General features: G+C 38.8%; 6 protein-coding genes across 9 annotated transcripts; 5 read left to right on the forward strand and 1 right to left on the reverse strand.

Moving 5' to 3' along the window:
- Positions 1 to 406: 406 nt before the first annotated feature.
- On the forward strand, positions 407 to 3,556 carry LOC121869709 (cuticle protein 21-like). The gene is made up of 3 exons (XM_042371263.1): positions 407 to 431; positions 2,905 to 2,985; positions 3,143 to 3,556. Exons 1-3 carry the CDS (start codon positions 420 to 422, stop codon positions 3,446 to 3,448), a joined length of 399 nt encoding a protein of 132 aa, XP_042227197.1. The 5' UTR covers positions 407 to 419; the 3' UTR covers positions 3,449 to 3,556.
- Positions 3,557 to 5,134: 1,578 nt separating this feature from the next.
- LOC121869727 (cuticle protein 21-like) lies at positions 5,135 to 5,951 on the forward strand. The gene is made up of 3 exons (XM_042371290.1): positions 5,135 to 5,188; positions 5,300 to 5,380; positions 5,538 to 5,951. Exons 1-3 carry the CDS (start codon positions 5,177 to 5,179, stop codon positions 5,841 to 5,843), a joined length of 399 nt encoding a protein of 132 aa, XP_042227224.1. The 5' UTR covers positions 5,135 to 5,176; the 3' UTR covers positions 5,844 to 5,951.
- A 1,639-nt stretch (positions 5,952 to 7,590) lies between these two features.
- Positions 7,591 to 8,386, forward strand: LOC121869728 (cuticle protein 21-like). The gene is made up of 3 exons (XM_042371291.1): positions 7,591 to 7,636; positions 7,747 to 7,827; positions 7,973 to 8,386. Exons 1-3 carry the CDS (start codon positions 7,625 to 7,627, stop codon positions 8,276 to 8,278), a joined length of 399 nt encoding a protein of 132 aa, XP_042227225.1. The 5' UTR covers positions 7,591 to 7,624; the 3' UTR covers positions 8,279 to 8,386.
- Positions 8,387 to 10,458: 2,072 nt separating this feature from the next.
- LOC121869511 (cuticle protein 21-like) lies at positions 10,459 to 11,080 on the forward strand. The gene is made up of 2 exons (XM_042370865.1): positions 10,459 to 10,542; positions 10,715 to 11,080. Exons 1-2 carry the CDS (start codon positions 10,459 to 10,461, stop codon positions 11,078 to 11,080), a joined length of 450 nt encoding a protein of 149 aa, XP_042226799.1.
- Positions 11,081 to 12,916: 1,836 nt separating this feature from the next.
- LOC121869710 (extensin-like) lies at positions 12,917 to 15,967 on the reverse strand. Of its 4 annotated transcripts, none has more exons than XM_042371267.1 (4): positions 15,937 to 15,967; positions 15,744 to 15,818; positions 14,691 to 15,544; positions 12,917 to 14,405 (listed from the first exon to the last, which is right to left on the reverse strand). In XM_042371267.1, exons 1-4 carry the CDS (start codon positions 15,946 to 15,948, stop codon positions 13,613 to 13,615), a joined length of 1,734 nt encoding a protein of 577 aa, XP_042227201.1. In that variant the 5' UTR covers positions 15,949 to 15,967; the 3' UTR covers positions 12,917 to 13,612. The 4 variants fall into 4 exon arrangements, with proteins under 4 accessions (XP_042227201.1, XP_042227200.1, XP_042227202.1 ...); XM_042371266.1 differs by having other exon boundaries at positions 12,917 to 14,508; positions 14,656 to 15,544; XM_042371268.1 differs by having other exon boundaries at positions 12,917 to 14,088; positions 14,509 to 15,544.
- A 2,544-nt stretch (positions 15,968 to 18,511) lies between these two features.
- LOC121869726 (pro-resilin-like) lies at positions 18,512 to 19,723 on the forward strand. The gene is made up of 3 exons (XM_042371288.1): positions 18,512 to 18,620; positions 18,727 to 18,807; positions 19,266 to 19,723. The coding sequence occupies exons 1-3, from the start codon at positions 18,609 to 18,611 to the stop codon at positions 19,575 to 19,577; spliced, it is 405 nt and encodes a 134-aa protein (XP_042227222.1). The 5' UTR covers positions 18,512 to 18,608; the 3' UTR covers positions 19,578 to 19,723.
- The last annotated feature ends 1,801 nt before the right edge of the window (positions 19,724 to 21,524 follow it).

Consider the following 21,524-nt stretch of genomic DNA (forward strand, 5'->3'; position numbering starts at 1 on the left):
GCTCTAATTTACCTTTCATCTATGTAAAATGTTGATAGGTTTGTATCATTTAAGCAATTCGTGATAAAATAGAAATGACTTTATATCAGTTAGAAACAATTAAACAAAATTATCATATGGATTACGTATTTGTAGTAATTTACCACACAAATAAATAGTACAAAGTAAATAAAAAAAATATTGAGACGTAAGGACATTTTCACAACAGGTGTACAGCCATGCATACACATAGAAGTATGTCTTAACACGTCCTTGAAAACGATACAAGAGTCTTCATGTATTAGAATGTTAGAGAAACGTTGGTAAATATGACAAAAACTTGTCCCCCACTGCGGTGGGCCGCCGCACCACCAAGTATATAATGGTGAGTACTACAGAGAGAGAGACAGTCAGTTCCTCGTGACAATACAACAAGCAACATGAACACTAAGGTGATTATAACACTAACTATCTGAATGATATTTATTATACATGATAGGAACTGTGTATAAAACCATATATAAGCATCAATTTACTACATGTTAATATTTCTCGGTTACAGATCTTGATCGTCTTGGCCGTGGCAGCTCTGGCAGCAGCAGACAGCCGCAGCCGAGAAACCTTCTCTTATGCTGCCCCTCGTGTGAGTAACTCTTCTACCCATGAATATTGAAAAATTTTCCAACCTAAAGTCTTTTGAATTTTATATTGTTATTAATTGAACTAATTGATCAGCTAATATTAACCAATTCATTTCCATGTCCTCAGACTTACTCAGATGAGTCATTTGAGTCTACTGAGGCTAAGTACAACTTCCAATGGGCCATCAGTGATGACTCCTCCAGCAACGAGTTCAACCACCAGGAGGCCCGCGACAACGACAACACCCAGGGGTCGTACTACGTGAACCTTCCCGACGGTCGTGTTCAGAAGGTTACTTACCGCGTGGATGGTGACTCAGGCTACGTAGCCGAAGTCAGTTACGAGGGTGTGGCTCAGTTCCCCGACTCTGATGAGTCTAGGGAATATGCACCACCCAGGCCAAGCTACTATGACTCCAATGAGTCAAAGTAAACACTTGTCTAGTTTACTGCGTTCCTCACAGACCCACATTATTTATTGAAGATGATATAGATATTTATTCAGCTATGTTTTTACATAGCAATAAAGACAAAGCAATGATAGCTTCTTTCTTATTTCGATCATCCTTTTGTAATGACCAATACAGGTGAATTTATTGTTTGGCATCACCTAAACCATAATATAATATAAATAGTTACTGGTAGGTAAAACACAGAGAAAATGGCAAATTATGGAATATTCAAATGTTTTATGCTCATGTTTTTGGATAAAGAAGATGTGAAACTTTAGATAATGAAAAGTTGAATGTTGAAAGCAAGAGTATAATATTAATTATAAAATAAACAAAGGTAAATGTATAAACAGTACAGAAACTGCCACTCTACGGAGGTCAAGAAGTAAGACCTATAAAGTAACATCCACTGTACGTGTATTGGTTGTCAACTAATGTTTACTGTTTTGAAAAATAACTAATAAAACAGACTGGATAACTTTTGAGAAACTAGATCATATATCCAAAACAACTTACAAGAAAATTAAATTATTTTACAGTGCATGTTGCTGCTGTCTACCCAGCAGTAATTGGGAGCCTGGATGTTAATCGATTTGCGGATCGTTTTCCGGGGTAATAGTTAGCCAGAGCAGTTGGCGAGTTGTCCGGTCTTCTAGAACTATTCCTTGACACTAGGTCATGCAACTCGTTTGCGCAGGGTGTAGCTGTTGTGTTGGCGACAACTTCTACACCTCAATCAAATTCACGCCTTGGGCCGGTCATCCTCCTTACATAAGGGGCGACCATTATTATTATGGTGTTATAAAGTTTGACTGACAAAAGGATAAACAAATTATAGACTAATCAGAATCGCTTGAAATTATTTATTTATTAGTCATACCATCAAGGAAGATAAATAGTAAAACGATGGACGTAATCTCAAATTAAAATAAAGGTTATAACAAGAAATAATGAAGAGAACTGACAGACGATAAAACCAACGAAAATTCCAATTACTTGATATTTTGATTAAAACAAGAAAGTTTGGAGGAGCTGAATCTCCAGTAGAGGTATAAAAACGATGACTGTGAATGTGCTGGATTAGAATAGTGATGGTGATACGAAGTATCTCTCTATCTATCAATCTAGCTGTCCATGATGCTTGAGGATTTTAAGCCAAGTCGCATTATACTAAGAGCTTCAAGTGTCCGAGTGGGACTTATAGAATATTTATTAAGGAGTTATCTGTCAAGAATGCCTCGCAATATCAATGGTATTCTGTAATCTAGAGCCCCGAGACGATAAAAATATTGAATAGAAGCGAGGTCCTGTGTACATAATGGGTTTAAGCTTGTGTGTGTCTTGTGCCTTCTATATACTTAGTAAAATGGTGTTTCAGAAATTTAGGTGCCTTTTCATTAAACAAATTCATAAAAAGCATTTCTACAGCGCCAATTACTGTATGTTATAGAAATCCCAATACCATACTATGAAGTGATATTCTACAATTTGTAGATACGCGGATCACTGCATAATGAAAGTAGAACAATGAATAAGTATAGAAGTATGTGTTAACATGACCTTCAAAACTCTGCTAAATTGCTACAGAAATATTGGTCAACATGACACAAAAACTTGGCCCTGACCCAGGCTGGCCGACAGACAGCTGCGTATATAACGGTGGAAGCCGCAAAGATCAGTAGTCTCGTCTTGACAACACTACAAGCAACATGAACACTAAGGTGACCATCATATGTTTATCTGTGAAATTTGTCTTACACAAAAGTGATGGTCAATATAGCAAAATACTTAACATCTTTTTTTTACACATGTTAATATTTCTCTTTTTACAGATCTTGATCGTTTTGGCCATGGCCGCTCTGGCAGCAGCAGACAGCCGCAGCCGGGAAACCTTCTCATATGCTGCCCCTCGTGTGAGTCATTCCAGTCATGAGTTTTCTTCAGAAATAATCTGTAGTTTAACCCTATATCTGAAAATTTTAATCTCCCAATTGAAATAATTTTTCCTCATGCTATTGAATAATTGATTTATTGTAAGATATTAACCAATTCATTTTCTCTATTTTTAAGACTTACTCAGCGGAGTCCCTTGAGTCTACTGAGGCTAAGTACAACTTCCAATGGGCCATCAGTGATGACTCCTCCAGCAACGAGTTCAACCACCAGGAGGCCCGCGACAACGACAACACCCAGGGGTCGTACTACGTGAACCTTCCCGACGGTCGTGTTCAGAAGGTTACTTACCGCGTGGATGGTGACTCAGGCTACGTAGCCGAAGTCAGTTACGAGGGTGTGGCTCAGTTCCCCGACTCTGATGAGTCTAGGGAATATGCCCCACCCAGGCCAAGCTACTATGACTCCAATGAGTCAAAGTAAACACTTGTCTAGTTTACTGCGTTCCTCACAGACCCACATTATTTATTGAAGATGATATAATTATTTATTCAGCTATGTTTTTACATAGCAATAAAGACAAAGCAATGATATCTTCTTTCTTATTTCGATCATCCTTTTGTAATGACCAATACAGGTGAATTTATTGTTTGGCATCACCTAAACCATAATATAATATAAATAGTTACTGGTAGGTAAAACACAGAGAAAATGGCAAATTATGGAATATTCAAATGTTTTATGCTCATGTTTTTGGATAAAGAAGATGTGAAACTTTAGATAATGAAAAGTTGAATGTTGAAAGCAAGAGTATAATATTAATTATAAAATAAACAAAGGTAAATGTATAAACAGTACAGAAACTGCCACTCTACGGAGGTCAAGAAGTAAGACCTATAAAGTAACATCCACTGTACGTGTATTGGTTGTCAACTAATGTTTACTGTTTTGAAAAATAACTAATAAAACAGACTGGATAACTTTTGAGAAACTAGATCATATATCCAAAACAACTTACAAGAAAATTAAATTATTTTACAGTGCATGTTGCTGCTGTCTACCCAGCAGTAATTGGGAGCCTGGATGTTAATCGATTTGCGGATCGTTTTCCGGGGTAATAGTTAGCCCGAGCAGTTGGCGAGTTGTCCGGTCTTCTAGAACTATTCCTTGACACTAGGTCATGCAACTCGTTAACGCAGGGTGTAGCTGTTGTGTTGGCGACAACTTCTACACCTCAATCAAATTCACGCCTTGGGCCGGTCATCCTCCTTACATAAGGGGCGACCATTATTATTATGGTGTTATAAAGTTTGACTGACAAAAGGATAAACAAATTATAGACTAATCAGAATCGCTTGAAATTATTTATTTATTAGTCATACCATCAAGGAAGATAAATAGTAAAACGATGGACGTAATCTCAAATTAAAATAAAGGTTATAACAAGAAATAATGAAGAGAACTGACAGACGATAAAACCAACGAAAATTCCAATTACTTGATATTTTGATTAAAACAAGAAAGTTTGGAGGAGCTGATTCTCCAGTAGAGGTATAAAAACGATGACTGTGAATGTGCTGGATTAGAATAGTGATGGTGATACGAAGTATCTCTCTATCTATCAATCTAGCTGTCCATGATGCTTGAGGATTTTAAGCCAAGTCGCATTATACTAAGAGCTTCAAGTGTCCGAGTGGGACTTATAGAATATTTATTAAGGAGTTATCTGTCAAGAATGCCTCGCAATATCAATGGTATTCTGTAATCTAGAGCCCCGAGACGATAAAAATATTGAATAGAAGCGAGGTCCTGTGTACATAATGGGTTTAAGCTTGTGTGTGTCTTGTGCCTTCTATATACTTAGTAAAATGGTGTTTCAGAAATTTAGGTGCCTTTTCATTAAACAAATTCATAAAAAGCATTTCTACAGCGCCAATTACTGTATGTTATAGAAATCCCAATACCATACTATGAAGTGATATTCTACAATTTGTAGATACGCGGATCACTGCATAATGAAAGTAGAACAATGAATAAGTATAGAAGTATGTGTTAACATGACCTTCAAAACTCTGCTAAATTGCTACAGAAATATTGGTCAACATGACACAAAAACTTGGCCCTGACCCAGGCTGGCCGACAGACAGCTGCGTATATAACGGTGGAAGCCGCAAAGATCAGTAGTCTCGTCTTGACAACACTACAAGCAACATGAACACTAAGGTGACCATCATATGTTTATCTGTGAAATTTGTCTTACACAAAAGTGATGGTCAATATAGCAAAATACTTAACATCTTTTTTTTACACATGTTAATATTTCTCTTTTTACAGATCTTGATCGTTTTGGCCGTGGCAGCTCTGGCAGCAGCAGACAGCCGCAGCCGGGAAACCTTCTCATATGCTGCCCCTCGTGTGAGTCATTCCAGTCATGAGTTTTCTTCAGAAATAATCTGTAGTTTAACCCTATATCTGAAAATTTTAATCTCCCAAATGAAATAATTTTTCCTCATGCTATTGAATAATTGATTTATTGTAAGATATTAACCAATTCATTTTCTCTATTTTTAAGACTTACTCAGCGGAGTCCCTTGAGTCTACTGAGGCTAAGTACAACTTCCAATGGGCCGTCAGTGACGACTCCTCCAGCAACGAGTTCAACCACCAGGAGGCCCGCGACAACGACAACACCCAGGGGTCGTACTACGTGCACCTTCCCGACGGTCGTGTGCAAAGGGTGACTTACCGCGTGGATGGTGACTCAGGCTACGTCGCTGAGGTCAGCTATGAGGGTGAGGCTCAGTACCCCGAGTCTGATGAGTCTCGGGAATATGCCCCACCCAGGCGCAGCTACTATGACTCCAATGAGTCAAACTAAACACTTGTCTAGTTTACTGCGTTCCTTACAGACCCAAATTATTTATTGAAGATGATATAATTATTTATTCAGCTATGTTCTTACATAGCAATAAAGACAAAGCAATGATATCTTCTTTCTTATTTCGATCATCCTTTTTGTAATGACCAATACAGGTGAATTTATTGTTTGGCATCACCTTACGCCATATTATAATATAAATATGTACTGGTAGGTAAAACACAGAGCAAATGGTAAATTATGGAATATTTAAATGTTTTATGGTAAATGAAAATTAAATATGTCTTCGATGATAAAGAAGAAGTGAAACATTAAAAATGGAAATCTTAATAATGAAAGCAAGAGTATAATATTAATTTTAAAATAAACAAAGGTAAATGTATAAACAGTACAGAAACTGCCACTCTACGGAGGTCAAGAAGTAAGACCTATAAAGTAACATCCACTGTACGTGTATTGGTGTCAACTAATGTTAACTGGTTTGGAAAATAACAGAAGAAACAAACTGGATATCTTTTGAGAAACTAGATCATTCATCCAAAACAACTTACAAGAAAATACAAGTATTTGACAGTGCATATTGCCAAGGATGTGATGTGGTGTTATAAAGATTGACTGGCAAAAGAATAAACAAATTATAGACTAATGAGAGTCCTTTGGAATGAAATATTTATTATGTAGAAAATGAAGGAAGAAAATAGCAGAACAATGAATGTAATGTCAAATTATAGGAACAGTTATTAAGAAGAACGAATAAAGAGAAATAAAAGCCGATAAAACATAGAGTATAGTGAAACAATAAACTATTCAACATTAGTCAAATGAAGACCTAAGTAAATTCTACCAATAGGAAGACACCAACTTGATATTTTGATTGAATTTAAAATGGTTGGATGAGCTGAATGTAAAATGATGGCTTAAAATAGAAGATTGTGAATAAAGTAGATGAGAATAATGATGTTTGAAGATTTTAAGCCAAGGCGCATTATACTAACAACCTCAAGCGCCCGAACGGGACTTAATGAAAATTTATTAAAGGGGCGTTGTGAAGGCCAGATGCCAGGGCGTCTTGCTTGAGGAACCTCACGACCGAAGATAAGGTGTTGTCTGTCATGAATGTCGTCACCACCACCACATTCTATGACACAAACGGTGAAGTAACCATAGTCACTTACTGATGGTATTTCATCTTGTGGGACAGGTGTGTGTGGTCACGTTTTTTACCTAATCATCTAGGAGTGAAGTGACTGTTTGATAAGTTGACAATGTATTGTAAAACATAGAAATAGACTGTATCGTTTTTTTTATGAAGTTCTCTCTCACAATATTAATGGCATTCCTTATTTTAGAGCCCCGAGACGATAAAAAATACTGAATCAGGCGGGGTCCTGTGGACATAATGGGTTTAAGCTTCTGTGTGCCTTATGTCTTCTATATACTTGAAAAAATGTCGTTTCATCAACTTATTTAATTTTTAATTAAAAATATTCATAGAAAGCAGTTCTACAACGTTTATTACTGTGTTTTTGATAGTCGATTACTATGAAATGATATGCTAGCATTTATAAACACACGGACCACTGCATAATGAAAGTAGAACGCAGAATTAATATATAGGCATGTGTTAATATGACCTTCAAAACTGCTAAATTGCTACAGAAATATTGGTCAACATTGCACAAAAACTTGGCCCTGACCCAGGCTGGCCGCCAGACAGCTGCGTATATAACGGTGGGAACCGCAGAGATCAGTAGTCTCGTCTTGACAACACTACAAGCAACATGAACACTAAGGTGGCCATCATATGTTTATCTGTGAAATTTGTCTTATACAAAAGTGATGGTCAATATAGGAAAATACTTAACATCTCTTTCTTACACATGTTAATATTTCTCGGCGACAGATCTTGATCGTCTTGGCCGTGGCAGCTGTGGCAGCAGCAGACAGCCGCAGCCGGGAAACATTCTCATATGCTGCCCCTCGTGTGAGTCATTCCAGTCTATAGTTTAACTATATATCCAATGATATATGTGAAAATATTAATCTCCCAATTATAATAATTTTTCCTCATGATATTGTATAATTAATTAATCGTAAGATAGTAACCAATTCATTTTCTTTCTTCTTAGACTTACTCAGCGGAGTCGCTTGAGTCTACTGAGGCTAAGTACAACTTCCAATGGGCCGTCAGTGACGACTCCTCTAGCAACGAGTTCAACCACCAGGAGGCCCGCGACAACGACAACACCCAGGGGTCGTACTACGTGCACCTTCCCGACGGTCGTGTGCAGAGGGTTACTTACCGCGTGGATGGTGACTCAGGCTACGTAGCTGAGGTCAACTATGAGGGTGAGGCTCAGTACCCCGAGTCTGATGAGTCTAGGGAATATGCCCCACCCAGGCGCAGCTACTATGACTCCAATGAGTCAAACTAAACACTTGTCTAGTTTACTGCGTTCCTCACAGACCCACATTATTTATTGAAGATGATATAATTATTTATTCAGCTATGTTCTTACATAGCAATAAAGACAAAGCAATGATATCTTCTTTCTTATTCCAATCATCCTACACTCATATATCATTGTGACCATTGCAGGCGGACATATTGGCTGATGCGAACTTATTGTACATAAGAGATATTTATTTGCAGGTAACGCCCAAGCGAAATAGCCAGCTGCAGAGTATATATACTTTTTTCAATATTATGGTTCAAGTTATTGATATACATTATTAATCATTGATAAAGGAAAATATAGATGTTTATACTGATTTTGTTGTTGGTAATTATCACACAAACACTGAAAATTAGTAAACTGTTTATAAAGCATTGATTGTGGATGTAGTCAAGTAATCATACAAATGTGGATCACGTATTAGGTTCAAATATGTTCTTACTCCTCCTGTCATCTTAAGACAACTAGCACATTCTGTCTCTACTAACAAAGCAGTTACCTGGTGATATGTCAGTAGTCACCTCCTGACAATAGTGTTAACAACTGTTTCTGTGAATTTTGACTCATGCCATGTAGTCGTGTAGTCATGAGGGCGAGGATGGCTACCTCGAGTCTGATGAGCCTCGAGAATATTCCGCATTCAGTCTCTGCTACTCCTTCAAGCCAGTGTGCTGTGAGGCTTCCGAGTGCACACTACCCAGGCGCTGCCACCTCGTTGACTCCAGTGTGTCAGCGTGATCGCCTCTGTTCTGTTCCTTCTACTTCATATCCTCTCCGTCTACAGGTATATAAGATAAAACAAATAAGATAAATTGAGAGACAAAATAATTAACTGTAATGCCTTAAAAAAATTAATCATATAGACTTTGTCTGAAAAGGAAAGTATTTTACAGGTGTGTGTTACCTGTAATAACCTACGGCTGTGGTACATGGTCAGGGTTACCTGGTCAGTGAAGTTACGGAAATGTCAGGGAACAGTGAAAAGTTTGACTAAAAAAGGGAAAGAAAAAAGTTGAACAGACAAACAGACAGACAGACCACAGAAGCCAGTAAACACCACCATATGTTCCAACTCACACGTCAGATGTTGTAGTCAGATTTGGCTGATTTTCGTTTTAGCATATCAGTTTCTATTACTAGTAATTTTGTGAAGTATTGTGACACATGTAGTAAAATTATGTGATCTAGTAACATAATTAAAAATCGAGAAAGATACTTTTAACTGTTATTGTAAGACGAAAACTTGATTGAAATAGCCTTTAATTCCTTGACTACGATGAGTTAACCCCTAGACTACGATGACTTAACCCCAAGACTATGATGACTTAACCCCCCTAGACTACGATGACTTAGCTCAGACTACGATGACCTTAGTACTTGTCCGTCTGTCCTACATAACATACACATTCTTGCCACCCATTCTGTAGTTACTTCCTCTTCTATATTATGTATTTCAACGGTGATATTATCTTCCTCTGTTGTTTTACCATTGTTGAGGTTATTTACACCAAGTCTTATCTCTCCTGTATACTATTCACTCACACTAGTTCCTCAGCAGGTAGGTTCTGCCTCATCCAGCTGCTTCGTGAAATAGGTGTTCGGTACAGTATAGCTCTCTCATTTCTTTCTCTATTTTCTCTTCTTTTCTGAGATATATCCTAATATTTTATTGTTATTTTTTTCTCTTGGTTTTTTTTTGGTAATAAATTTATTTCTCTTCCAAATATCTTCCCTGTCTAGTATTTTAATTTACCTAGTTTGTTTTCATTATCTAACGCCAACTTCATTATATATATTCAGTACATTATATCTTCTTCTTTTCTCGTGATGACCTTTATATAATGTGAATACGTGTAATCATTATAACACAAAGGAAAAAATATGTGTCATCATACGACCTTCTAAACCGGATAAAAAATGTCACGTCATATAATATTTCAGAGTCATTGTCAAGCACGAGGAAAAACTTGCCCTTGGCCTCCCCGCTACCAAGTACAGTATGAAATATGTGGCGCCGGAGGCTCAAACAGTCAGTTGTTCCTCGTGACAGCAACACAGCACCATGCACACACAGGTTATCAACACACTCCTGCAGTGACCTTTACCCAACATGAAAAGATCTTGATCAATCAATTGTACGAACATTCAATCTTTTTACCATGTTATTGTTTCTTTTCTTGATCGTGCTGGGAGTGGCCACAGCTCCACACAGCCGTGAAACTTACTCTTATGTTGCCCCTCGGGTGAGTCAGTCCAATCGCAAATTTTCGAGTTTTATATATTTTTTAAATTAAATCGCATCTTTCACTATAACTGAAATATTATATATTGTAAAATATAGCTGGGACCTTATTGTGATACTTCTGGATGACTTCATCACAAAAATAATAATTTCATTGTTTACTTCACGACAAGACTTATTCAGCCGAGTCGTTTGAGTCTGGTGAGGCTAAGGACAACTTTGACTGGGCTGTGAAGGACGAGTATGTAGGAGACGTCTTCGGGCACCAGGAGACCCGCGACGGTGACAACACCCAAGGGTCGTACTACATGCAGCTTCCCGACGGTCGTCTGCAGACTGTGACTTACTACGTGGACGGTGACTCAGGCTACGTGGCTGATGTCAAATACGAGAGTGAGGCTCATTACCCCGACTCTCATGAGACTAGGGAGTATGCCCGACCCAGGCCCAGCTATTTCTCCCAGGAGTCAGAGGAGTCCCACGAAGCTCCCGTCTATGCCCCACCCAAACCCCGCTCTTACCATGGCTCCAACGAGTAAAAGTAATCACCGCCGTTATCCCTCCTGATAGCTATACTGACTCATGGCACAACTGTATTTGTTGTGGAAGATACAAATGTATTTAATATAATATGCAATAATGAAAATAATAAGATTATCTTCTGTCTTCCGAATAATTTTAAATAGCTTTATTAACTTCGATTAAGACGTGTGTGTGTGTGTGTGTGTGTGTGTGTGTGTGTGTGACTCTAACGTGAATGCAGCATGACCCAAATATTTCTTAGTGTACATCAGAGGCATTTCCTTTACGTAATAATTTCACATTTACTATTACATCAGTATACCAACAGTTAGATCAATTGAAAATTAACCAGTCATATTTATTAGGATCACATATGGCACATTACTCAACCCATTACTTCATATACATTAGTTTTTTATAGTAATTATATTGTAAAAATAAATCTAAAACACTAGTAAATTAAATAGTATCAATAATTAAATAGGAATTAATTTTATTAGGGTGTATGAAAGATTTTCCATCAATGGTTAAATCAACAAATGAAATATGATTAAATTCTACTAGTATTTTTATTATTTTACCAACTTATAATCATCACTTCACTTAAACACTTGTTATTTCACTCTTCATTTGTTTACTCTACAGGAGTTTAGTTCATCGTGGTACTGATCTTGATTGATAAATATAATTGATAAATCTGACGAAGTTCCCAGGCGTTTGAGGTTGCTTTTTGGAGTCTGGGAGGCATAGGACCTGACTTTCTTTACAGTTGTGGTCGTCAGTTTCACCCTCGATATTTACCTCGGTCACGTACTGTAGCCTGAATCACCTTGCATACTGTATAGTAACTCATGGTATAAGTTTTACTTTATACACGAGAAAAATAGGAATAATTTATTATCATGATCTGAAAATTGAATTGCTAAATTATGTTTCATTAGACGTCCAAGATTTCTCGAAGGTGATGCTTATTAATAAAGATTATTCACACTGACTTTAAACAGGTATATGAATCAGACTAGTGGAGTCAACATTATTGTAATTGTGAGACTACTGACATACTTATAGTAGATGAGGAGGGGCCAAAGGTGTGGTGTCTGGGTGAGTGTCTGCCGCTACTACACCTGCCACGCCCTCCACAATAAAGCTCTTACTTAGTAGAGCAGAAGGGATGAATATGATTATGGCCTAACTTAACCTTCAAAGCCCTGCAAAGATCCTATTGTACTAAATTGCTACAGAATCATTGGCAAATTTCACACAAAAACTTGTAGCTCGCGGAGGTGGGTCACACCACCCGCCCTCTTAGCGTGTGAGACCTACACTCCGTTCTTTTGGCAACACCACAAGTAACACGAACACTTAGGTGATAATGGTGTACACAGTCAAATATTTGTAAACATTATTGTTATCAAGCAATATATAAACACTACTGTCAGTATTTCTTTGTTGCAGATCTTGATCGTCTTGGCCGTGGCAGCTCTGGCAGCAGCAGACAGCCGCAGCCGGGAAACCTCTTATGCTGCCCCTCGTGTGAGTCACTCTCGTTGTGGTTTTCCTACTAAATAATACATCCTAAATTCTGAAGAGCTTAGTTTATTTTTTAACATGACAATAAAAATTATAAACTCCTGTACAGTCGTCACCAACCGCCACAACTTTACACAACAGCTGATGATTGCGTCTCTGTTGACTATTAAGGATAGACCTTCCTCAGTAAGCCACCAGACTTCCTTAGAGCTTCTGTGTTTCTAAAGTAAGTTTCCTTTAGTCTTCATAATTCATGTTCACTTTGTTCTGTTTATGTTTGTATTTTGTGTTTTATTATATTTCTGGTTTACTAAATCACACAGTTTACTTGAGTTAGCTTTATTTAATCTGCTGACACTGGGTATAGTCAGCTCGGGCGGTGGGCGTCGATTTTAATACCTGAATTGGGTTACTTTTATCAATAAACGCCCAATACTCACTGAGCTACTAAGGGGCTCATACATGCAGTGCCATATTAGTATTACTAGTGGTGGAGCTCTTCCTATCTGAGCAATGAGCAATGACTAGCTATGTAAACTCCCGGCCTATAGAGCTGTGATTTAAATGGTACACTTCACATGAATCTCTCTTGTAAATACACGTATCATGAACATTATTCTGGTACATTAAAATAGATTACAGGATTCTTAACTAACAGGTAATCTATTTGTGTTCACTGAAGTTCTAAGAGAAAACAAATTACAATACAATACTTATTTTAAATGGGAATACAAAATTGCTATTCGCTATACTATAAATTTGATATATAGATAAGTCTCCTTAAATAGGTAGTCTTATGTATTAATCCACACCTGTATGATAATTCTCTTAGGTATCTTCAGCTGATGATCGTGAGAAATAAAATACAGAAAATAATTATACATATTGCATTTAGTTCAGTAAGTATAGATATAAATAAATAGGTTTAGTGGGATATTGTCACACACACACGCACACACACACACTCACACACACACACATACACACACACACACACACACATTAATATTGGTGACTTTTTACGACTCATTGGAATGTGGGACCAAATAGTTTCGACTCGGTAGTCCATACACAGGAGCCTCAAGAGACTCTACTGACTCGGGAGCAGAGTAGAGTCGCTTTGGTGGGGTGTAAACTGGAGCCTCTGTAGACTCAACTGACTCCTCTGACTCAGGGACAAAATATCGACGCCTTGGTAAAGCATTTTCTCGTGATTCATTTGATTCATCTGATTCAGGGGCAGAGTAGAGTCGCCTGGGTGGTGTGTATGTTGGAGCCTCCGCAGATTCCTCTGATTCCTTTGACTCGGGGGCTGAATAAAGTCTCTTTGGTGGGAATGGAGACTCCGTAGACTCATCTGACTCTTTTGACTCAGGTGCAGAGTACAGTCGCCTAGGCGGAGAATATTTACGAGACTCACGGGACTCTTCTGACTCATTTGACTCAGGGGCTGAATAAAGTCTCTTTGGTGGGAATGGAGACTCCGTAGACTCATCTGACTCTTTTGACTCAGGTGCAGAGTACAGTCGCCTAGGCGGAGAATACTTACGTGACTCACGAGACTCTTCTGACTCATTTGACTCAGGGGCTGAATAGAGTCGCTTTGGTGGGAATGGAGCCTCTGTAGACTCCTCTGACTCTTCTGACTCAGGAGCAGAGTAGAGTCGCCTGGGTGGGGTGTACGTTGGAGCCTCCCTAGACTCCTCTGATTCCTTTGACTCAGGGGCAGAGTAGAGTCGCCTAGGTGGAGTGTATTTACGAATCTCACGAGACTCTTCTGACTCATTTGACTCAGGTGCAGAGTACAGTCGCCTAGGCGGAGAATACTTACGTGACTCACGAGACTCTTCTGACTCATTTGACTCAGGGGCTGAATAAAGTCTCTTTGGTGGGAATGGAGACTCCGTAGACTCATCTGACTCTTCTGACTCATTTGACTCAGGTGCAGAGTACAGTCGCCTAGGCGGAGAATATTTACGAGACTCACGAGACTCTTCTGACTCATTTGACTCAGGGGCTGAATAAAGTCTCTTTGGTGGGAATTGAGACTCCGTAGACTCATCTGACTCTTCTGACTCAGGAGCAGAGTAGAGTCGCCTGGGCGGAGTGTACGTAGGAGCCTCCCTAGACTCCTCTGACTCTTTTGACTCAGATGCAGAGTAGAGTCGCCTAGGCGGAGAATATTTACGAGACTCACGAGACTCTTCTGACTCATTTGACTCAGGGGCTGAATAAAGTCTCTTTGGTGGGAATGGAGACTCCGTAGACTCATCTGACTCTTCTGACTCAGGTGCAGAGTACAGTCGCCTGGGCGGAGAATACTTACGTGACTCACGAGACTCTTCTGACTCATTTGACTCAGGGGCTGAATAGAGTCGCTTTGGTGGGAATGGAGCCTCTGTAGACTCCTCTGACTCTTCTGACTCAGGAGCAGAGTAGAGTCGCCTGGGTGGGGTGTACGTTGGAGCCTCCCTAGACTCCTCTGATTCCTTTGACTCAGGGGCAGAGTAGAGTCGCCTAGGTGGAATGTATTTACGAATCTCACGAGACTCTTCTGACTCATTTGACTCAGGGGCAGAGTAGAGTCGCTTGGGTGGAGAATACTCACGAGACTCATCCGACTCATTTGAATCGGGGGCAGAGTATTGTCGTCTTGGTGGGGCATATTCCCTAGACTCATCAGACTCGGGGTACTGAGCCTCACCCTCATAGCTGACCTCGGCCACGTAGCCTGAGTCACCATCCACGTAGTAAGTCACTCTTTGAAGACGACCGTCGGGAAGCTGCACGGTGTACGACCCCTTGGTGTTGTCGTCCTCCCGAGCCTCCTGGTGGTCGAACTCGTTGTTTGCTGACTCCCGATTGACTGCCCAGTTGAAATTGTACTGTGCCTCAACTGACTCCACAGATTCAACAGATTCCACAGACTCCACAGACTCAGACGATAATTCCTGTAAGAGAGAGAATCCAAGAATTAGAATAGTTAAGGAGCCGAGACATACCATGGGGTCCTCACACTGTGTAAGAAGCGAAATACTGCACCACTTAAGTACTTAACAATGTGTCTTTTAAGCAACAAATATGGCCGTCAAACAGTGTATTGGGGCATTAACATGGTAGTGATATACAGTGATCAGTGACGATACTCACCTGAGGAGCGGCGTAAGAGTAGGTCTCCAGTCTCTCGGCTGCTGCCAGGGCCGCCACGCCCACTACAATCAAGAACTGCCAGGGAACAGAAAAACGATGAAATAATAGTTAGTTTATACAAGAACTACCGACCTTAATTCAGTTTCTATCATTAATGTTGTTCACCAGGAGGTAGATTAGTTCCAGTACTCACCTTGATGTTCATCTTGCCAGCGGTGGTTGTCCCAGGGAGCACACTGATCCTTACACCAGCGATGTCTGTTATATACAGTATGGTGATGCAATGGGCCCGGTCTCGGTCAGGGGCAAGTTTTCACCAAATAATTAGTAATATCTCCGTAACACGTCAGTACTTGTGAACTAGTGTGTATTTTAAAAGGTCAGAAACTTACTCGTTTTCACTTTCCTTCTAACCTTTTCTGAGTTTTATGATCGACTTGTCTAAAAAAAAAATAAAAAAAAATAAAAACGCATAGTTGAAATTCCCGAGCGAAAATTCTTCATTTGTTTTATTTTTTTGTGTACTGTCTGAAACACTTAGGAATAAAGGTATACATTATTGTTTATATCTGTTCTTAAGACTATTACATAATGCTATCAACAGGTAACATTAAAAGCATAGTAAAATATGAATTATTTAAGCTATTTTAAAACATTTACTAAGAGTGTTTTCAGTCCTAGATATTATAATACTTTAATATAAGAAATATTATAAAATTAACCAACAGAATTGCTACTTGTAAGAATGAGTGTGGGCAAGAATGACAACGTTACTCTACATAACAGGTGATCTTGAGGGTCAGTGTGAGGTTGATATCAGGGACTTAACAAATTATCAGTTAGATAATTGCACATCATACTATCACGCCACCGAGGTCAATATAATTGATTTAGCTCATATACACAGAAAGATCATTTAATTTTTTTCGGTACACGACAGTAGAGCCAACTCTTGCTTGTAAGGAGAAAGTGCATAGTCTACGTTTATTAACCTTTAAAAAATTTATGTTATTCAGTATAGGAATTAGGTTTAGTAAATTGGGCTTAAAGTCTATTGCTATTGAAGTGTTTAATCACCAAAAAATAATAAGTTGAGAAAAATTAGAAATATAACAGATTTGACACTAAGACTACAGTATTTCAGTTTCTCAGTTCAGAGTAAAAACAAAACTATTAAATAACCAGTAATGTTCCTTGATTCACGAAGTATGTGAGATAGACAGACAGACAGAGAAGGGGGAGAGAGAGAGAGAGAGAGAGAGAGAGAGAGAGAGAGAGAGAGAGAGAGAGAGAGAGTGCATCAAGGGTAGGGTTGAGTTCAGTAAAGGAGAACCACACCCACACTGTTTCTGGTGAGAGGAAAAACAGGACTACAAATTTCTAATGAAAGAGACTAGCGGTATGACGGTCAAGGATAGTAACTCTCTTACATCACATAGCGTACGGTAATGCTTGTTTGTGCATCCCATTTTCTTCATGTAAGCTTGAGTATTAGTAGGTCATATTAAGGTCACTTCTTGATCCCTCCTTACTGCATCGTAATAAACAAAATATAGAATTAATGGGGATTATTATGATGGTTTGATGAAGGTTTGTGGTATTTTTATAAAGGTTGTAATTTTTATATGTACAGTCGCTTGCAATTATACCTAATACAGTGACTGATGCGTTTTGTGAGATGTGGCAACTCTGTGTTTGTTTACATGGTATTAAAACTCCCTGAATAATAGCCAGACTAAGGATGCTAAATAAGCATTCCACAGTGATGCCACATCTCACAAAACGTGTCAACCACTGTACCAGGTATAATTGCAAGCGACTGTACATCCCACGTATTTCACATGAGATTGAATAAAAGTTATATTGTCTGGGGTATACGTTTCTGTTTACCCTTTGTTCGGTCATCACCAATAAAAAAAAATGCAAAAGAAAAGGAAAAGTTATCTTATATATTGTTGGTGTTGATTCAGTCGACAGTACACGGGGGAGACAGAATCAGGAAAGAGTTGACTCCAAGATTATCAGAGACTACAATGAGACAACGAGATAATGAGACAACGAGATCAAGAAATCCAGAGGCTCTGTCGTAGTTGTATTTGTTGTAGATTCTTCACTGCGTTGTTGTTGTTGTATTGTAATGAGGTTTCTTCATGTGTTGTGGTTGTAATAGTTGTAGGTTCTTCAGGATGTTGTGGTTGTGTTGGTTGTAGATTCTTCAGGTGTTGTGGTTGTTATAGTTGTAGATTCATGAGGTGTTGTGGTTGTATAAGTTAGAGGTTGTACAAGTGTTGTGGTTGTAATAAACAAAATATTTCTAATTGTTTTGTTTGTTTATTTGGGTTACAATGGAAACCAGTTTAATTGAGTAGATATTTAACTTTGATTACCTGGGAATTCTCACCAGTAATCATTGTTCCATTACCTTGAGTACTAGTATATGATAACAGCAATTACGGTAGCAATTACAGGTGGTGATGTTAGCAGATAATTAGACTTACAGCAGCATATAATTATACTCTGCCCTGTACTTTCGCAGCACTGGGAGGGCCTCTCAAGCAACACCCGATGACACTTGCATAGCTGTCCTAATTATTCTTAAACTAAGTATAGTGATTTTTCCTTTTTACTTAATATTTTGAGTTCTTTGTCCTATTAGATAAAACAATATAACTCAGGTCAAAATATGTCACAACTTAACCTTCAAAACCCGCTGAAATCTAAATGAACCAAATTGTTACAGAGACGTTGTTAAATCTTACACAAAAACTTGTCCCTGGCAGAGGTGGGGCGCCACACCTCCACCTATATATTGGTGAGCGTTATAGAGACCGACAGTCAGTTCCTCTTGACAACTCTACCAGCAACATGAACACTAAGGTGAATATGAAACATTTACACGGTTACATTTATGTACTGAAATAAAAACTGTGATGAACAACATTATAAACACATTGCTGTTACACGTGTCAATTTTCTCATATAGATCTTGATCGTCTTGGCCGTGGCAGCTCTGGCAGCAGCAGACAGCCACAGCCGGGAAACCTTCTCTTATGCTGCCCCTCGTGTGAGTCACTTCAGTCGTGAATTCCTTCCTTTCAAATATGAAAAGTTAATCTACTTTCCTATGTCACAGTATAATGTAACATGGAAAGACACACTACATGGGGAATTTTCTGAGTGCAACTGAAGAAAATAATATTATTATTACCATTACATATAAAGTTCATTACACACCTTAGTCTCTGATATAATAAACTAGTTTTTTAACCTGGGTCATAAGTTTTATAGTTTTGATAATATGACACCGAGATAATGTTAATAATCAATGTATCCGTAATAGACTTATTTATCTAATATTATTGCAGCAGAATCATTAATATTATTGTTAGTCTATATCCTCCAGTCAGTTGATACATGATCTAAAGTCGGTTGAATATACTATAGATTCCTTTGCATTTTTATATAGCTTAATTAAGTCAATATATCAAAAAATACTTATCATATTTTTTTTTATAATTTCAGGGTTACTCAGCAGAGTCTTTTGAGTCTACTGAGGCTAAGTACAACTACCAATGGGCCGTCAGTGATGACCCATCCCGTAACGAGTTCAACCACCAGGAGACCCGCGACAACGACAACGCCCAGGGGTCGTACTACGTGAACCTTCCCGACGGTCGTGTGCAGAGGGTTACTTACCGCGTTGATGGTGACTCAGGCTACGTAGCTGAGGTCAGCTACGAAGGTGAGGCTCAGTACCCCGACTCCGATGAGTCTAGGGAATATGCCCCACCCAGGCCCCGCTACTTCGCCCCCGACTCTAATGAGTCAAACTAGTCACCCTACCTCCCATTCCTTTCGGCATGACCTACCACACTCTTCACAGATCTAATGAGTGGAAGTGTAAATACTCTCACAGACACATCAATTATTTATGTCCTATTTATTCAAACTTACATTTATCAAATAAATGAATGACAATACTTGTGTTATGTTATTCCTCAATGTACACAGACAGAGACCAGCCTTGTTGTTGGGGGGCGAACACTTTACTCATGTATTTAGTTTATACTTAAAGTCCTTTGGAGACGTTATATATAAAGAGCTCGGTAACACTGGAGGACAGTTGTGCCTCTCAAGCAGCAACTTGACCGACATGTCTCATGAGAACCCCAAAAAGTTAACGAGGAAAATGTTTCTCGTAATTTTTTTTCTTTTGTTTTTTTACCTTTTTTTCCGCCTTTAACACTAATCTACGGCCGGGAGCTCCGAGTTCTGACGCCATTACTCCATTAATTCATCATTTCACCACTAGCCGTTCGGGAAGTTGGTCTGTCCTTTGTTACTTTCTTATAAACTTTATTGCTCGGTGTTAGTACAGGGGGAAACAGGGTGATGTATGGTACTGAGGGTCACACTAGATAACACCCTTCTCAAGTGTGTCCGGGCCAAGACTCGAACCCATGACAATCTTATTTTACGAAAAGAACCAACGAAACATCCCAGAAGCCCCGAATATAAGCAGAGGAACAATTACGTCGGAACCTTACAACTCCTGGGCATAGAGCGGATTTAAAGACGGAAGCAGTTATATTTCATAACACATATTCCACCTCAACTTTTTTTGGCCTTCTCATGAGGTAAGAAATATTTTATCTTATATAGAAAAATATCAAGTTCCTGGTTCAGATACGTAACTGTCCTCAGATAAGAAGACGGATGTGAGATGTTATTCTGAAATCCATCCATAATACAGTTACATGCAGGTAAATATACAGGAGTCAGTCATTAAGTGAAACAGTTAAGGGTCATGAGTATTTTAGTGTGAGTTTGTAAGTGTCAATTTTAGTCAAGTATAACAGCTATTAGAGAGACAAATACATATACAGTATAACAAGTTTATAATCGTCCTATCACTGCAATACTGGTTGACCTTAAAACACACACACACACACACACACACACACACACACACACACACACACACACACACACACACACTTATAATCATTTTCTCACTAAAACACAAATTAATTTAAGGAAAAACATTATCTCATATCTACTCAGAATTCATCATGAAATAAATTATAAATATAGATGAAGCCATAAAATTTAACAATAAAATAATACCAAATATTCACTACATACAAGATTATGGCCTTAGAGGAGATAATGAAGATATTATAAAAACTAGTCAGTAGATGTGTGAGAATGATAAAGAGTTTGAACATATAGTTAATACTGTAAAGAAGAAGGTAATAGTTATATTAGAATCAAATATAAATACTAACTTCAACAGGTGTGATTTAATTTTCGCATTTATGAGGAACTTACACCTACATCAACATCCACACCCACATCCACACCTACACCCACACCCACACTCACACCTAACCTACACTCACACCTACACCAACACCTACACCCACACCTACACCTACATCCACACCCACATCCACACCTACAACCACGTGATGATGAAGAAGGCTACAACATTAGATTCTCTCCCACCCCCTCCCCCCTCCTGTCCTCGCTGGGGTCATTACAATATATTACTCTGTGGTGACGTCTACGAGCGGTCAGGTATATTGTAAACACAGTCAAGGATCATAAGTGAGTGGGGAGGTGGGGGGGGTCGTGGCACTATGGATTGGTGACTATTAAGCAACGTTACCTGGGGGTCGTAGGGGTGGGGGAGAGGGTTATGGGTTAGGGAGAAGGTCGTGTGTGTGTTAGTGTTTCCATACTTTATAGGAGCAACACAGCAGGAGAAGCACAAGAGGC

Source organism: Homarus americanus, unplaced genomic scaffold, assembly GCF_018991925.1.
Source record: "Homarus americanus isolate GMGI-L3 unplaced genomic scaffold, GMGI_Hamer_2.0 scaffold23578, whole genome shotgun sequence".
Classification (NCBI taxonomy): domain Eukaryota; kingdom Metazoa; phylum Arthropoda; class Malacostraca; order Decapoda; family Nephropidae; genus Homarus; species Homarus americanus.

Bases quoted from the DNA above. Each gene is read 5' to 3' on its own strand.
- LOC121869709 (XM_042371263.1), top strand. The intron at 2,986-3,142 runs GTGAGTCATTCC...TCTATTTTTAAG, and splicing joins TCTCATATGCTGCCCCTCGT to ACTTACTCAGCGGAGTCCCT.
- LOC121869710 (XM_042371265.1), bottom strand. The intron at 15,545-15,743 runs GTGAGTATCGTC...TCTCTCTTACAG, and splicing joins ACTCTTACGCCGCTCCTCAG to GAATTATCGTCTGAGTCTGT.
- LOC121869511 (XM_042370865.1), top strand. From the start codon at position 10,459: ATGTTATTGTTTCTTTTCTTGATCGTGCTGGGAGTGGCCACAGCTCCA. The intron at 10,543-10,714 runs GTGAGTCAGTCC...CTTCACGACAAG, and splicing joins ACTCTTATGTTGCCCCTCGG to ACTTATTCAGCCGAGTCGTT.
- LOC121869728 (XM_042371291.1), top strand. The intron at 7,828-7,972 runs GTGAGTCATTCC...CTTTCTTCTTAG, and splicing joins TCTCATATGCTGCCCCTCGT to ACTTACTCAGCGGAGTCGCT.
- LOC121869726 (XM_042371288.1), top strand. The intron at 18,808-19,265 runs GTGAGTCACTTC...TTATAATTTCAG, and splicing joins TCTCTTATGCTGCCCCTCGT to GGTTACTCAGCAGAGTCTTT.
- LOC121869727 (XM_042371290.1), top strand. The intron at 5,381-5,537 runs GTGAGTCATTCC...TCTATTTTTAAG, and splicing joins TCTCATATGCTGCCCCTCGT to ACTTACTCAGCGGAGTCCCT.